Source organism: Mastigoproctus giganteus, chromosome 4 (assembly GCF_048544385.1).
Source record: "Mastigoproctus giganteus isolate SK-2022 chromosome 4, ASM4854438v1, whole genome shotgun sequence".
NCBI classification, from domain to species: Eukaryota; Metazoa; Arthropoda; class Arachnida; order Uropygi; family Thelyphonidae; genus Mastigoproctus; species Mastigoproctus giganteus.
Genome location: NC_143578.1, coordinates 109,310,305 through 109,329,052, shown reverse-complemented (window position 1 = coordinate 109,329,052; position 18,748 = coordinate 109,310,305). Strand labels below are relative to the sequence as shown.

At 35.7% G+C, this 18,748-nt stretch overlaps 1 protein-coding gene across 3 annotated transcripts in view; it reads left to right on the top strand.

Annotated features, from left to right (window-relative positions):
- Positions 1–18,748, top strand: part of LOC150086985 (peptidyl-glycine alpha-amidating monooxygenase B-like) — a 627,331-nt gene that overhangs the window by 203,383 nt on the left and 405,200 nt on the right. For all 3 annotated transcript variants that reach the window (XM_090372880.1, XM_090372878.1, XM_090372879.1), the window contains exon 8: positions 14,913–14,980. In XM_090372880.1, the coding sequence (XP_090229006.1) occupies positions 14,913–14,980 (68 nt within the window). The remainder of the gene's footprint in view (positions 1–14,912; positions 14,981–18,748) is intronic.

Sequence of the window (18,748 nt, the reverse complement as noted above, 5' to 3'; positions counted from 1 at the left end):
CAATACTCTTGATCTGATTATCAGTAGTGATTCTTCATGCATTAAGAATCTGCAGATAAATGAACCACTAGGTGGCAGTGATCACAGTGTGTTGAAGTGGGATTTACTCAAGGAGTTAACTACCATCAGAGGTAAAGGGAAGGGTTTTTGTTTTCGTAAAGGCGACTATGATGGTCTGAGACAGTATTTAAATTCTATACAGTGGGACCAACTGATGATGTTACCAACAGCAAACTCAAAATGGGAAGCATTCAAGGAACTAATCTTGGAGGCTACCAGGCTTTACATACCAACTAAGAAATATTGTTCAAGGTTTAGGCCTAAATGGTTGTCAGATGACCTAATGAGACATGTGGCAGAGAAGAAAAATGCATGGGATACATACAAATTAATGGGTGACATGGAAGCCTATGATAGATATAAGTTGGTCTGTAACCAAGTCACAAAGGAGATTAGGCAGGCAAAGCAGACTACGAAAAATCCTTGGCAAGGGATGCAAAGAAAAACAGAAAAGAGTTCTTTACATATTTAAACTCAAGAAGGAAAGGGATGAATCAGATTGGTCCACTGGATATTGATGGTTCAACAGTTGAGGATCCTGCTCAGGTGGCTAACAATCTAAACGAGTATTTTGCATCTACATTCACGCATGAGGAGTTATTCAGGAAGGAGAATGATGTAGGTAAAGTAAACATTGGCAGTGAGCTGGATGATTTTGTAATAACTGAGAGGAAAGTGGAGGAGAGATTGTTGAGGATAAACATAAAAAAGGCACCTGGGGTGGATGGGATCTATCCAGTTATATTAAAGGAGGCAGCAAAGGAAGTAAGCAAACCCCTAGCCATAATTATGAGAGCTTCTTTGGACTCAGGGGAGGTACCCATAGACTGGAGATGTGCAAATGTAACCCCAATTCACAAAGGAGGATCAAAGGCTGACACAAGTAATTATAGACCTGTTAGTTTAACTTCTGTTCCAGGTAAATTAATGGAGGCACTGGTTAAAGAAGCACTGCAGGATCATCTAGACAAGAATTCAGTTATAGCTCAGATGCAGCATGGTTTTGTTAAGGGCAGGTCTTGCCTGACCAATTTGATTGGATACTATGATGTAGTCACAAAACAACTGGATGCAGGGAATAACTTTGATATTATATATATTGGATCCTAGAAAGGCTTTTGATACTGTTGCACATGGAAGACTGTTGCACAAATTGGAGCAGTGTGGCATTGGAGGCAAATTGCTGCTATGGATAAGGGGATGGTTGAGTGGCAGAAGACAGAGAGTGGTAATCAATGGACACTGCTCAACGTGGACTAATGTTATTAGTGGAGTTCCTCAGGGTTCAGTGTTGGGTCCGTTGTTGTTTTCGGTGTTTATGAATGATATTGATGATGGGATATCAAGTTTAATGTCCAAGTTTGCAGATGATACAAAGGTTGGCAGGGTTGTTAAGGACACCACTGACGCTATGCTGCTGCAACAGGATCTGGAAAGGTTGAACAGATGGGCTGAGAGGTGGCAAATGAAGTTTAACATTGACAAATGTAAAGTACTACATATGGGAAACAGTAACCCCAGAACAACGTATCAACTCTGCGGTACTACACTGACAGTGGTGGAGAATGAAAAGGACCTGGGGGTAATTGTGCAGGCAGATATGAAGTTCTCTGAGCAGTGCAGACGAGCTGCAAGAGTAGCTCATGGTGTGTTGTCAATGATATACAGGAATTTTTCTAGCAGGGATAAGGAGGTGATTATTCCCTTGTATAAGGCAATGGTTAGGCCACACCTTGCGTACTGTATACAGGTCTGGAGGCCTCATTTCAAGAAGGATGTAGAGCTGCTGGAACGGGTACAGAGAAGGGCAACAAGATTAGTGAATGGAACAAAGGGTTGCTCTTACGAAGAAAGGCTTAAGTTTTGCAAATTACAGAGTCTGGAGACTAGGCACCGGCGAGGTTATCTGATAGAGGTGTATAAGGCTTTGAATGGTTTGGGCATGCTCAATGCCAATGGGATTCTTCATCTTGCTCAGAATAATCACCTCAGAGGGCATAAATTCAAAGGACAGATGTCGGATAGATGTGCGGAAATTTGCCTTTGGCCAGCGGGTGGTTGGTTGGTGGAACCGACTTCCATCACTTGTTGTTGAAGTTGATAGCCTAAACAAATTTAAGGCTCAACTGGACAGGTATTTCGAACGAACGGAGGGATGAAATGGGAGTGGTGTGTGTGTGTGTGTGTGTGTGTTTTTTTTTTTTTTTTTTATTGGCTGATGCTGAATAAGCTTGCTTTCTTGCATCATATGCCTCTACTAATGCTAAAGTTGCTGACCTCCACTACAACAGATGAAAGTTTGTCCCAACTATCAACCACCTGCTGGCTAAAGGTGAATTTCCACACATCTATTCTACAATTGTCTTTTTCTCAGTTTGAATTTATGCCTCCTCAGATGAGTAATCCAAACAAGAGGAAGAATCCCATTAACATTCAGCTTGCTCAATCCATTCAAGGCCTTATACACCTCAATTAAATCACCTCAGTGTCTAGTCCCCAGAAACTTCAATTTGCAGAATTTAAGCCTTTCCTGGTAACACCAACCTTTTGTTCTTTTCACCAATCTCATTGCCCTTCGCTTTACTCATTCCACAGCTCTACATCTTTCCTAAAATGAGGCCTCCAGATCTCTATACAGTACTCAAGATGTGGCATGACAATCCCCTTATACAAGGGGACAATCACCTCCTTATCCCTGCTAGCGAAATTTCTGTGTATCATTGACAAGAGACCATGAGCTATTCTTGCAGCCTTTTTACACTGCTCAGAAACTTCATATCTGAATGCACAATTACCCCCAGGTCCTTTTCATTCTCCACTAACCTGAGTGTAGTACCACCCAGTTGATACGTTACTCTGAGGTTACTGTTACCCATGTGCAATACTTTATATTTGTCAATGTTAAACTTCAGTTGCCACCTCTCAGCCTATCTGCTCAACTTTTCCAGATCCTGTTGTAGTAGCAGCATACTATCATTACTGTCATTAACAACCCTACCAACCTTGGTATCAACAGCAAACTTGGACATTAAGCCTGATACACCTTCATCAATATCATGGATAAATACCAAAAACAACCGAACCCTGTGGGACACTACTAATAACATTATTCCACGTAGAGCAGTGTCCATTGATAACCACTCTCTGTCTTCTCCCACTGAACCATTCTTTTATCCATTGTAGCAACTTGCCCTTAATGCCACACTGCTCCAACTTGTACAGTACTCTTCCACGTGCCACAGTATCTAAAGCTTTCCTAAAATCCAAGTATATGATATCAAAATTATTCTTTGCATTCAATTCCTTTGTGACCACATCATAGTATCTAATCTAATTTGTCTGACAAGACTTCCCCTTAAAAAACCCATGCTGTATCTGAACTATAATTGCAGTCTGTTCTAGATGATCCTGCATTGCTTCCTTAACTAGTGACTCCATTATTTTCCCTGGAACAGAAGTTAGACTAACAGCTTTTAAAATACTACACCCTCGCTCAAGATTGCTGCAGTTGATAGTCAAACAACATACTGACTGAAACATACTGCTATTCTCTCCCTCTCAAAATTAAATTAGTACAGTTACCCAGTGCTCATTTATCGCTTATCCAAAATTCAGCATGAAAGTATAATTAATCAGAAGTTATATTTTATTCATTATTTTTGAAATATTTTATTTGATATCCTCTCATAGCAGTGTTTATTAGGCACTTGCATATTAGCAAATGACCTTAGTTAAAAAAAAAAAAAAAAAAAACCACTCTTTCAAATTTAACGCAAATTAACCTTCTTTTAGCAACAGACGTTAAGTACCTATTTGTTGTTAAAAGTTTGGAAATTTCAAATTCTTAAATTTGAAAGAGGACTGGTTTTTAAAGCTAGGTTCACCCGCTAATATTATTATTATTATTATTTTTATTAATAATAATAATAATATTATAATATTAGCGTCTATTCTGGTTATTTGGGACACACCGAGACTAGTGCATTTTGTCCTGATTAAGTGGCTGCCCTTATCCAAAGTTTCACGTAAAAAAAAGTTAAAAATATAGTGGACCCCCCCGCTTTACAATTAGTTCACTGTACAATCAAATCACATTAGGATGGAATCGCCATAGTAAAGTACAGTTCACTATACGATGTGTAGTAAGCGCCGGTCACTGTGATCACGTTTGTGAATTGAATTTTAATTCTGTTAAACAGTGATTCTAATTAGCGAAAATATGAGGAATATTATCCACAGGCTATAAAAGTAAAGATATATTAAGCACAAATTTACTATATTACCTTACCAATAAAAAAATGAATGATACGTGAAAATCGGAAGAATATACGTGATAATTGGAATAATTAATATGTATTGTAATATGTAGATACTACTAGTTGACATTTCTCTTCACTAACATTTGTGGGTGGGGGTTAAAATTTAAAACAGTAAAAAATAAGCAATTAATAACAAAGAACACAGCACACACAAATTGCAAGTAACACGATATGTGCAAGTGAGAACGGAGTAACAAGTTATGAAGCTTTAAAAATAGGAACGAAGAGAAGTTTCTGAAAATTAATTTTTTTATATGATTAAAGATTCCATGGAAGTGTGAACACATTTCACCATAATAACCCACAGAATTCCAGCTGTCGGTATTATCGCAAATTCAATAAGATCGAGTTTACTATCCGTTTATGATAGATTGCACTAACAGAAAAGCCCAAAACAGGTAACTGCTAATTGTTTTATGGTTGTGACCTCTAGAAATCCGACCTGAACCACGTGGTACAGTCGGAGACAATCGCAGGGTAATCTCCAGTGCCGCGGTCTCCTGCCTCGATTAAATGGCATGTTGTCCCAATTAAGTGAAGTAAACCCTGGCTGTTTTCTCAATTGGGTTTTAAGATTTGTCCCAAATAAACAGCTGCCTCGATTAACCAGTGGCCCAAATAACCGGAATCCACTGTATGTATATGTGAGTTTTGTCATTTTATGAATAAAAGATATTTGCCTAAGCATTAGCATTAGTAAAGACACATGGTGCAAGAAAGCAAGCTTATACAGCATCAGCCAAAAAAAAAAAAAAAAAAACCCATTACCATTTCACTGATCCATTCTTTCCAAATTTGTCTAGTTCTGCCTTGAATTTATTTAAACTATCAACTTCCACAACAACAGATGGAAGTTTGTTCCAGCAATCAACTACCTGCTGGCTAAAGGCAAACTTCTGCACATCTATTCTACAATTGTCTTTCCTCAATCCATTCAAGGCCTTATACACCTCAGTCAGATCGCGACACAGGTGCCTAATCTCCAGAAGCTGCAATTTGGAGAACTTCAGCCTTTCTTCATAAGAACACCCTTTTGTTCCCTTCACCAGTCTTGTTGCTCTTCTCTGTACTTATTCTAGCAACTCTACATCCTTCCTAAAATGAGGCTTCCAGACCTGTACACAATACTGAAGGTTTGGCCTGACAGTTGCCTTATACAAGGGAATAATCACCTCCTTATCCCCTGCTCGCAAAATTCCTGTATAACATTGACAAGACCCCATGACCTACTTTGGCAGCCTGTCTGTACTGTTCAGAAAACTTCATATCTTACTCCACAATTACCCCAAAGTCTCTTTCATTCTCCACTACCCTGAGTGCAACACCTCATAGCTGGTACATTTCTCTGGGGTTATTGCTACCCATATGCAGTACTTTGCATTTGTCAATGTTAGACCTCAGTTGGCACTTTTCAGCCCATCTGTCCAACTTTTACAGATCTTGTTGCAGCAGCATACTGTTATTACTGCTTATTAACAACCCTGCCAACCTTTGTATCATCTGCAAACTTTGATATTAAGCTTGATATACCTTCATCAATATCATTGATAAATATACAAAACAGCAATGGGCCCAACACAGAACCCTGAGGGACAGCACTAATAATATTAGTCCACGTAGAGCGTACTCATTGATTATCACACTCTGTCTTTTCCCACTCAATCATCCTTTTATCCATTGTAGCAACTTGCCCTTAATGCCCTACTGTCCCAATTTGTTCAGTAGTCTTCCATGTGCAACAGTATCAAAAGCTTTCCGGAAATCAAAGTATATGATACCAAAATTATTTTTGCATCCAGTTCCTTTGTGACTTTAGTTTTTGTTGGTGATGTGATGAAATTTAATTTATTATTAATTTTTTTATTTATTAATTATTTATTCATTTTTTTAAATTTATTAATTTAATTATTTTAATGTCTTTCTAATAGTTAATAGGAAATCTCACATCATAGTATCCAATCAAATTGGTCAGACAAGACTTCCCATTGTCAAACCCATGCTGTGTCTGAATTATTACTGCTGTCTTGTGTAAATGATCCTGCAATGCTTCTTTGACTCCATTATTTTCCCTGGAACAGAACTCACAGGTCTGTAATTACTCGTGTCACCATTTGATCCCTCATTGTGGATTGGAGAAGCTTGCACAATTGGTGATAGGGAAAGCAAAATGTATGTACCTTTTCTCACACTTATCATGCAACCATTAAGGCCACACTGCCCATTTTTGAATTGTTTTATGAGCATTAAATGTCAAAATGGGATCAAAGAAGAGAAAAATTTTGCTCTTTTTAGATAAATGTGGGTGCATCCCTTCAGCAATTCATATCTGTGGAATGTAAAGGGGGGTGTTCCTTCCAGCCAATTGTACAAGTCGCTTTTAATCCTTGATCAAATTTAATTAAGTATTTGAGGAAAAATTATAGAAAGAGACTCCTACAAAAGAGGCTGGCTTTTGTACACACCATGCAGAAGAAAATATCGATATTAGGAGTATCGATATTTTAAAACTTGCTTTAGATTCTGTTGATACAAACACCATAGGAAATAGCTTCAATTAAGTTGGCTTTTGTCATGCTTTCCTGATGGTTCCCCATTAGTGGCAAATTGCTTGGAATAGTGTTAGTTTTGATGATTACATCCAAGTATGACAATAGCATAATCTCCCAGCCATAGAAAAAATGAAGCGACACCAAGCAGAAAGATAGACCGATGATGACAAGGTTGTTGGTGAAGAACAAGAGTCCATATCAGTTCACTGTGGAAGTTTTCCACAGTGAACACACAAAAAATATCAGTTCACTGTGGAAAACTGTGGAAGCCATACACACTGTCCTTTTGTTTGTAGTTTTAGTGTTGCTGTGGATGTTATTAATCAATTGCCAAAAATGGACATGATTATTTACAAATTAAACCAAAAACAATAAGAAACAAGACATTCTGTATGTTTTTTAAAGATGTTTATTTAATGAATACATGTGTTTTTAATTCTGGTGAGATTTTTAATTAGTTTTCCTGCTTGTGATGATGATGCTTTTTCCAGGCTCCTAAAAATATACTAACAACATTCCACTGTGTATGTTTACTTCAGCAAGATATCAGCTTCAAATAGGACCAATTAGACAGCAGTAATAGTGACTTTCAGTATTTCAATGATTCCATTTATCCTTAAATATTAGTGTTTGTGTTATATTTACATTGCTATGTTCCTTTGAAAATGAAATTTTCATTATTGTAATGAAAATATATGATATGGATAAAATTCCATTAACAGGCATTGACAGTTGACAAACTCTTTGAGACATATAAAACTAATTTAACTAAAAAAAAAGGGAACACATTGGAAAAATTACAAAGTTACCATCATTACTCCATGTAAGGATGGTAACTTACTTTATCAATTATTTGCTAAAGAATAAGTTTACTTCAATATGATGCATAGAACATTTCCCTTTGATACTCTCGAGAAATTAAAACAAATAAAACACAATAACGTAAAATGATTACAGTAAAAAAATAAAATAAATTGAAAACAATTAAAAAATCAATTGAACACATTTAAAAAATAATTAAAAATTAATTTTAAAAAAGTTTAACGTAAATTTTAAAAAATGATTTTCCTTCCTGAAGCTGACAACACTTTTTGACTGTATGTCGTGATTACAGGAATGGAAATTACCAAGTATGTGTGAACATGAATCTTAAATATAGATTATTAGTCTTTGCACAATTACAGGAATGGAAATTACCAAGTATGTGTGAACATGAATCTTAAATAGAGATTATTAGTCTTTGCACATGCACGTAAAAGACCACAGATTGGAGATTAGATAAGGCCGGCGAACGTTAATAGAAATCTCATGTAATTTTATTTCGACAGTTTCTGCAATTAATAATCTTGTATTATTATGTTGGACAATAAGTATTTTTGCGTTATTGAATGCAAATGTATGTTTTTCGTTAACTACATGAAAGGCTAATTCTGATGCTGGTGAATGAGCAGCACGAAATGAGGACACATGTTGTTTAACCCGAAAATTCAGAGGAAACAGCATAGATCATTTGTAAGACGAGTCACAATCACCACAAGAAATGTTGCATACCGTCATTTATTTGTGTTGTGAAAGAGAAAATAATTGACTGATTGTTCAGTATAGTGTGTAATTTCCATATTGGTCTGGCCAAAATCTTAAATACAGTATCTTTAAAGAGTGCGTTAAACTGTTTGTGTCACTGTTCAACATATGGGACAAAAATAAAGTATTTTTTGATGCTGCTATTGTTATTTGGTGTAGTTTTTTGTCTCCTATCATTACCTTGTACCCTAATTCAGCTTATAATAGCAAGGGGGTAACCCCTGTTTAGGAATCTGCTGGTTAATATCCGTATTTCTTAGTCTAAAGCAGATTCAATCGTTGAATATTTATAGACATTGGGAAATTGATTAAAGATAGACCTTTTGTAGGTGAATGGGTGATAGCTGTTATAATGCAGATGCATACTGGTGTTTGTTGGTTTACAATAGATGTTAAATTGGATTTTATTCACGTCCCAAGTAAGCGTGAAATTTAGAAAATTTAATGACAGTATCCATATTTTCCCTTTCCAATGTAAAAATGAGTCTAGGATGAATATTATTAAATGAATGTAAAATGTCTTGGATAGTGCTACTATCAGTGATAACAAGAACTTCGTATAAATACCTCCCATAGTATGCGATATGGAGTAGAAAAGACATTGAATATATATGCTCAATCGTTGAGAGATAGACCTCCAATATTAAGTTACTTAGACTTAATCTCATTGGCAAACCAAAAATTTGTTTGTATACTTTTTCTCGAAACGTGATATTGTTGGCTTCAACTAAGAGTTTAATTAAGTGAAAAATTTCTTAAATAGGAAGATTCATATAATTAATCAGTATAGAGTTATAATTTAACATATCCCAAAAAATATCTAATGTGTATTCAATGTTTACATTTGTATATAACGAAGTAACGTGCAGTGAGAATAAATTAACATTATCACCGAGTCTACAGTCCTTAAGGTTATTAAATGATGTATTGCAGTTTTTTATCCCAAATTGTTTTGCCTGTCTAAAGGTTTTATAATACTATATATATATGTAGCTAAGGAGGAAAATACCAAGTTTCTGTAAGAAACAATGGGCTGAATAGGAAAACTGGTCTTGTGCAATTTTACCTGACAAAAAGGTGCAGGAATATTGTATATTCTGATCTTTAATTCCTTTAACTGAGACATAGTAATGTAGTCATTTTTTTGATAAATGGTTAGTTTGTTTTATTTTACTGATTAACCAAATTGATGAATAGTACCGGGTGTACTTCAAGATAAGTGGAGGTATCTGATATAATTGATTCTAATTTATTTATATAATCAGTTTTAATTGTATCTCCTTTATCTGCTCTCCGAATAATAATGTCTGTATTTTCCTGAAGTTCACTTAAAGCTGAACTTTCATGTCTATTCAACTTAGGAAGTTGCATTTCTTTTATGTTATTCAAGATTTATTTATTTATTATTAAAAATTTATTTATTCAACAGGTTAACCAAGGGTGAACCCTTGGTTAACTTGTTAAATAAATAAATCTTTTTGTGGGATATTATGAAGTCCAAATTCAATATCTATTATGAACTGTTTTTTAAGTAACTTGTGAGGTGGTAAATTATAATTTAATCCTTTGGTTAAAAGTGAAATCTGGTCCTGCGATAGCACATACGAGGAAAGATTTGTAACCTTTGAAATGTAGGAATATTGTTCGTTGGGCAAGGGGTTGTTTGAGAACTAGCTGAAGCATTCTGATTGTGCATTAGCATGTTATATGCACGTGGGTGGGTTTTCAATGAACTCCTATGCACTTGGTCCAAAGCACACGAAAATGTGTTTGAACTCGTATGAACCTGTCCTGATACCTCCGATAATGTATTCAATTTGTTAATGTGTCTGTTTTTTATTTGTGGCTTGTGCTTCACATTGAAAATCAATGGAGGTCTTCAATATAGACCAATTGTTTGGGTGTAGATAATTTTTTAATTTGTCAGGAAGTTTCCTAACCAGGGAAAGGTATTTTTGTGTGTTAGAATACTGAGATTTTAAGGCAAGTTTAACTATATTGCGTGATATGGCAAGTGCTAGTTGCTTTATTCCCAAAATTTTATGATTTAAATTTACCGTGGCAAACTTCAGAATGATGTTGCTTTGAAGGCAATATTTTATGAAAGAAATGTGGTAACTTTGGGCCGCGTATCTTAGTGTTAATCTAATGTAATTTTGTTCAAAAAATCCCCCATAATTGTGTGTATCAATAGGTTATGCCTGGAGAAGAAGGAAGTGAATGAAATAGTCAATAAGAGTGCAAAATAAGAATTTGATAGTATAAACCAAAGCTATGATGCACAATATGTACTACGTTGATTTCAATATTTGTAAAAGAATAAGAGAAGTTTACCTCAATATAATACGTAGAACACTTCTGTATGATACTCTCCAGAAATTAAAACAAATAAAACACTAATGCAAAATGATTACAGTAAAAAAATAAAAATAAAATGAATTGAAAAATATTAAAAAATCAATTGAACACAATTAAAAATTAATTTAAAAAAAGTTTCAAGTAAGTTTTAAAAAACGATTTTCCTTCCTGAAGCTGAGAACGATTTTTGACCGTATGTCATGATCACAGGAATGAAAATTACTGAGGTATGTGTGAGCACAAATCTTAAATAGATATTATTAGTCTTCGTAAAAGACCACAAATCAGAGATTAGATGTGGCTAGTGAACGTTAATTGATGTGGCTAGTGAACGTTAATTAGTGAACGTTTTCTGCAATTAATAGTCGTGTATAATTACAATGGACATTAAGTTTTTGGCCTTATTGAATGAAAATATGTTTTTAATTAATGGCATTAAAGGCTAATTGTGATGCTGCTAAATGAGAAGCAGGAACTGAGGCTGCATGCTGTTTAACCCAAAAATTGAGAGGAAACTGCGTAGATCCTTGGTAAGACGAGTCACAATCACCACAAGAAATGTTATATACCAGGTCATTTATTTGTGTTGGAAAAGAGGAAAGGATTGAGTTATTAAGAAAATATATACATACAATGATAACCCAGTTCAATATAATATAATAGAATATATAATAATAAGTAGCAGTAGCTTTCAAGACTAACGAGTCTCTTTTTCAACTGATTTAAATACAACGGATCTGTTGTATTTAAATCAGTTGAAAAAGAGACTCGTTAGTCTTGAAAGCTACTGCTACTTATTTATTATATATTTTATTATATTATATTAAACTGGGTTATCATTGTATGTATATATTTTCTTAACCATGGACCCCAGTACACCAGGCCCATTTGTTACAATTGAGTGATTGTTCAATATAGCATGTAATTTCCATATTGGTCTGGCGCCAATCTTAAATTCAGTATCTTTAAAGAATATGTTAAGCTGTTTGTGCCACTGGTCAACATATGGGAGACAGAAAAATTTATTGTTTGGTATGGTTTTTTGTATCATATCCTTATCTTCTACCATAATTTGGTTTATAGTAGCAAGGGGGTAACACCTCTCTAAGAATCTGCTGGTTAATATCTGTATTTCTGACTCTAAAGCAGATTCCATCATTGAATATTTATAGGCAATGGGAAACTGATTAAAGATAATAGACATTTTGTAGGTGAATGGGTGATAGCTGTGTTATAATGCAGAAGTATACCAGCATTTGTTGGTTTATGATAGATGTTAAATTGGATTTTATTCATGTCCTGAGTAATACTCGGGACTTGAATAAAATTACTTGGGACTCGAACATATTATTCGGGACCCGAGTAGTACTCTTGAGGTAAACTTCTCTTATTCTTTTACAAATATTGAAATCAACATAGAATGTATTGAGCATCAAAGCTGTGGTTTTTACTATTAATTTCTCAATTATACATACTCCCATTCTTCTCTAACTCTCTGTATATTATATTCACCTGGCAGCAGCATGTGATAACACATTCCCTGATTGCACAATCACCAGATATTAGCACATATCATGTGTTTTCTTTGCTTGCAATTAGAAAGCATGCCATATCTAGTGTGCACAGGAGAATATAATGTAAATAAATAAATGACAAGGATAACTTTTACAGTTATAATATTTTAAACAAATACAAGGTAAGTAGAAATATCTTATATTTCACTAGACTGTTAATTATTTTAACAATGAGGATGACATTGTTCAGTGCAATTGCATCATTACCACATAGTTCAATTTTAAGAAAAGCACAAGTTTGTATTCTAGGCATAATTATTATAATATCTTATTGTATACTCGTGAAAGATTTCAAAATATTACAATAATGATGCCTAACTGACAAACTTTGGTTTGTTTTGTCTCAAAATTCAACTATGTATTAATGATGTTTGAATTTTACATACTTTGAGGCTTTCTGTTGTGTAATTCTATTATGTATGAATCTAGTAGCAGTAGACTTCCCAGAGAACACCTACAAGAAAACCTCGATCATGAAAAATTATAGGATAGTCAGAGATTTCCTTGATCAATAATGATAGTTATACCAGCAAGAATATATCAAAAAAAGAAATGGAAGTGCACCCTAAGCCTTAGGATTTTTAAAAATGGTGAGATGAGCTAATGATGCACAGGTAAAATGCATTCACTACACAGTTATTCAGCCAAAATTACTTGCTTATTCTAACTAATAATTATCTACGATATTCTCTGGCTATTAGCATTGCAAAATGGATGCCATTTTTTAGAAGATATTTAGATATTCAGTTTGACATTTTCTGGTTGTATGCCAGGAACATTGGTACTGTAATGATATACAGTGGATTCCGGTTATTTGGGCCACCGGTTAATCGGGGCAGCCGTTTATTTGGGGCAAATCTTAAAAAACAAAAACCAATCGAGAAAATAGCCAGGGTTTACTTCGCTTAATTGGGACAAAATGCCGTTTAATCGGGGCAGGAGACCTCAGCACTGGAGATTACCCTACGATTGTCTCCGACTGTACCACATAGTTCGGTTGGATTTCTGGAGGTCACAACCATAAAACAATTAGCAGTCACCTGTTTATTGGGCATTTTCTGTTAATGAAATCTATCATAAACGGACAGTAAACTCGATCTTATTGAATTTGCGGTAATACCGACAGCTGGAATTCTGTCGGTTGTTATGGTAAAATGTGTTTACACTTCCATGGAATCTTCAATCATATAAAAAAAATAATTTTCAGAATCTTCTCTTCATTCCTATTTTTAAAGCTTCCTAATTTGTTACTCCGTTCTCACTTGCACGTGTTGTGTTACTTTCAATTTGTGTGTGCCCTGTTCTTTGTTATTGATTGCTTATCTTTTTACTGTTTTAAATTTCAGCCCCCACCAACAAATGTTAGTAACAGAAATGTCAACTAGTTTAGTTAGTATGTACATATTACAGTACGTATTAATTATTCCGATCATCACGTATATTCTTCCGATTTTCACGTATCATTTAATTGTTTAATTGGTAAGGTAATAAAGGGTAAATTTATGCTTAATATATCTTTACTTTTATAGCCTGTGGATAATATTCCTCCTATTTTTGCTAATTAGAATCGCTGTTTAATAGAATTAAAATTCAATTCACAAACGTGATCATAATGATTGGAGCTTACTGCACATCGTATAGTGAACGGTACTTTACTATTTTGAGTTTGTCGTAACGTGATTTGATTGTACAGTGAACTAGTTGTAAAGGTGGGGGGGGATAAATTGTATTTTTAACTACTTACGTGAAACTTCGGATAATTGGGGCAGCCGCTTAATCGGGCCAAAATGTACTAGTCCCGATGTGTCCCAAATAACCGGAATCGACTGTATATGAATAATTACAGCAGTCACTAGGAATGTGAAAAGTACAAAACCTTGTGTTCTTTGTGATTGTCCCAGTATCGGCCCAATGACTGAATGATCAGAGAAACAACAGAACATAACACCACACAACAAACCATTCCCCACGCACTTTTTAAATCTCTGGCCTCCATAGAGTTCTGTGTCACACGTACAAAGAACAATGCAGAGAGATGGGAGAAACCCCTGGTGACTTCAGACGACTAACACACTTTACATTGTTCTTTGCGATTGCTAATAATCATTTATTTGTCGTTTTCTGATAATCTCTTATTTTCCACATTCATTGCTTAGAGAGAGAGAGAGAGAGAGAGAGAGAGAGAGAGAGAGAGAGAGAGAGAGAGAGAGAGAGAGATGTAAGCATTACTCAAGTAAACAGTAATTAGATTTAGAATTTAGCAAATAAGGAATTTGTTTCTTTTTAATACATAGCTTATTTTTCTATTCTTTATCAGCACACATTATTTTATATATATATATAGATATATATCTATATATATAAAATAAATAAAATAAATAATAATATTAATTGATATTTAATTTAATATTAATGTATAAATAAGTTAAGTACCTATATATATTCTTTTTCTATCCACTTTTTTATAGCCAGAAATATATTGCAGGCATATATTTACTGTTGGCTGGAAATGCTGAAATACCACCACACAGCCCAAGTAAGTATAAATTTGGTTGTTCTCAGTTTTTAAATGCCTGAAGGGATAATTATTGCTCCTGAGAAATTCTTATACAAGTTTTATTAGACAAAAGAAAAAGGAATCATGGCAATCTCTTGTTGGTATCTCTGGTAATGCTGACTCATGGGGATGTGGTTTTCCGCATAGTTACCAACAAGCTGCCAAAGGTATACTGATAAACAACACAAATACCCTGACTGTACAAACGACATACACCTCGGAGGAGACAGTTAATAACATCTTGAATATTGCAGATATCGACTGGAACTTGTGGGTTTGTCACTCGCATGATACCAAGACTTTTGTGGATTTATTGGAGGATTGTTTTCAACAGCAACCAGAGTGCGAAATACTCTTGATCTGATTATCAGCAGTAATTATTTGTGCATTAACAATTTGCATATAAAGGAACCACTAGGTGACAGTGAACACAGTGTACTGATGTGGGATTTACTTAAAAGTTATCTACCATCAAGGGCAAAGGGAAGAGTTTTTGTTTTCGTAAAGGTGGCTACAGTGGTCTCAGACAGTTCTTAAATTCTATACAATGTGATCAACTGATGATGTTAAAAACACTGAATTCTAAATGGGAAGCCTTCAAGGAAATAATCTTGGAAGCTACTAGGCTGTTCATAAAAAACTAAGAAATACTGGTCGAGATTTAGACACCTAAATGGATGTCAGATGAACTAATGAGGCTCGTCGCAAAGAAGAAAAATGCATGGGATGCATATGAATTATCAAGTGACACAAAAAGCTATGGCAGATATAAGCTAGTCTGTAATCAAGTCGCAAAGGTGGTTAGGCAAGCGAAGGCTGATTACAAGAAATCCTTGGCAAATGATGCAAAATAAAACAACAAAGACTTCTTTACTTATGTAAGCTCTAGAAGGAAGAGGATGAATCAAATTGGTCCACTTGACGTTGGTGGTTCGACTGTTGATGATCCTGCTCAGATAGCTGACAAACTGAATGTGCATCTACATTCACACATGAGGAATTCTGTAAGGAAGGGGGGGACAGAAGTTTACTAAACTTTAACAGGGAGGTAAATGATTTTGTAATAACAATGAACAAAGAGGAGGAGAAATTGTTTAAGTTAAACAAAAAAAAAGACACCTGGGGCAGATGGAATCTATCCAGTTATATGGAAGGAGGCAGTGAAGGAAGTAAGCAAACCCTTAGCCATAATTATGGGAGAATCCTTAGATTCAGGGGAGATTCCCCATGGACTAGAGATGTGCAAATGTATCCCCAATTCACAAAGAGAGTTCAAAGGGTGACACAAATAACTATAGACCTGTTTGTTTAACTTCTGTTCCGTGGAAAATAATGGAGTCATTGGTTAAAGAAGTGATGCAGGATCATCTAGACAAGACTGCAATAATAGTTGAGACATAGTGTGGGTTTGTTAAGTGGAAGTCTTGTCTTACCAATCTGATTGGATACTACGATGTGGTCACAAAGGAACTGGATGCAAAAAGCAATTTTGATATTATATACAGTAAGCGCCAGTTAATATGATCAGGTTCGCGAATTGAATTTTGATTCTAATAAATGGCGATTCTAATAAGCAAAAATCAACAAATATTATCCAGAGGCAATAAAGATGGAATAGGACCAGGGTCAAAGGTTGCCAGGAGCAAAGGTTGATGACGTTGTAGAGCGGATATCATCTTTTAAGGGAACAAAAGGTGATATAGTTGTACACGTTGGCACTAATGATATTAAGAGTAGGAGACCGGCGGAATTACTTAGCAAGTACAGGTCACTGTTGAAAAAAAAAGCCGTGAATTAGGGTTGAATTTGAAAGTGTCTGCAATTCTGCCCAGACACGATAGCAGGGAGTATATGATGAGAGCCTTGTCGATCAATTCGGCCCTGGAGGGAGTGTGCAAGGCTCAAGGGGTAGAATTTTTTTCAGCCTGGACTGTACTTGTTAACAGGAGAGATTGCTTCTACAGGGATGGGATACACTTAAATAGAAAGGGTACAAGAATTTTTGCTGATGCTGTCGAGGCAGAGTTAGGTGGGTCGGAAAACTGCTAGTTGGGGGGGATACAAGGACTAATAGATTAACAGTAGCCACTGGCAGAGGTGGAAGTGATTTTTGCACTGCTTCTATTGAAATGAGCAGAAGCCTGAAAAACAAGATGCAAGATATTTCAGAGACTGCTGGGAGTCATTGCGGTACAAGTAAACACATGGGTTGTGTTAGGGTAGCTAAGAATAGAAACAGGTGCATGTATACCTGCGTGTACACCAATGCTAGGAGTTTGGTAAATAAATTTGATGAATTTGAGGTATTGCTCAAAACATCAAAGGCAGATATTGTTGTGATATCAGAGACGTGGTGTCACACAGATATAAGGAATGCGGAACTGGAATTTGGGGAATACAATGTGTATAGAAAGGATAGACAGGACAGGAGGGGAGGAGGGGTTATGCTATTAGTTAAGAAACACATAAAGTCCAAGGAAGTGAAGCCAGTCGACATCGATGGACAGGGCAGTGTCGAGTCAGTTTGGTGTGACATAAGCATAGGGAAATCAAAATTGAGAGTAGGAGTATGCTATAGGCCTAATGACTCTGATGAGTATAATAAGATATTGTACAGGGAAATAGAGTGGGCCAGTAAATCAGAGTCTTATAATGGGGGATTTTAATTTCCCAGATATTGACTGGAATTTGTGGGTTGGTCACTCGCACACTAGCAAGGCTTTTGTGGATTTATTGGATGATTGTTTTCTACATCAGCATGTTCGAGAGGCAACAAGAGGGAGCAATACTCTTGATCTGATTATCAGTAGTGATTCTTCACGCATTAAGAATCTGCAGATAAATGAACCACTAGGTGGCAGTGATCACAGTGTGTTGAAGTGGGATTTACTCAAGGAGGTAACTACCATCAGAGGTAAAGGGAAGGGTTTTTGTTTTCGTAAAGGCGACTATGATGGTCTGAGACAGTATTTAAATTCTATACAGTGGGACCAACTGATGATGTTACCAACAGCAAACTCAAAATGGGAAGCATTCAAGGAACTAATCTTGGAGGCTACCAGGCTTTACATACCAACTAAGAAATATTGTTCAAGGTTTAGGCCTAAATGGTTGTCAGATGAACTGATGAGACATGTGGCAGAGAAGAAAAATGCATGGGAAACATACAAATTAATGGGTGACATGGAAGCCTATGATAGATATAAGTTGGTCTGTAACCAAGTCACAAAGGAGATTAGGCAGGCAAAGGCAGACTACGAAAAATCCTTGGCAAAGGATGCAAAGAAAAACAGAAAAGAGTTCTTTACCTATTTAAACACAAGGAGGAAAGGGATGAATCAGATTGGTCCACTGGATATTGATGGTTCAACAGTTGAGGATCCTGCTCAGGTGGCTAACAATCTAAACAAGTATTTTGCATCTACATTCACGCATGAGGAGTTATTCAGGAAGGAGAATGATGTAGGTAAAGTAAACATTGGCAGTGAGCTGGATGATTTCGTAATAACTGAGAGGAAAGTGGAGGAGAGATTGTTGAGGATAAACATAAAAAAGGCACCTGGGGTGGATGGGATCTATCCAGTTATATTAAAGGAGGCAGCAAAGGAAGTAAGCAAACCCCTAGCCATAATTATGAGAGCTTCTTTGGACTCAGGGGAGGTACCCATAGACTGGAGATGTGCAAATGTAACCCCAATTCACAAAGGAGGATCAAAGGCTGACACATATAATTATAGACCTGTTAGT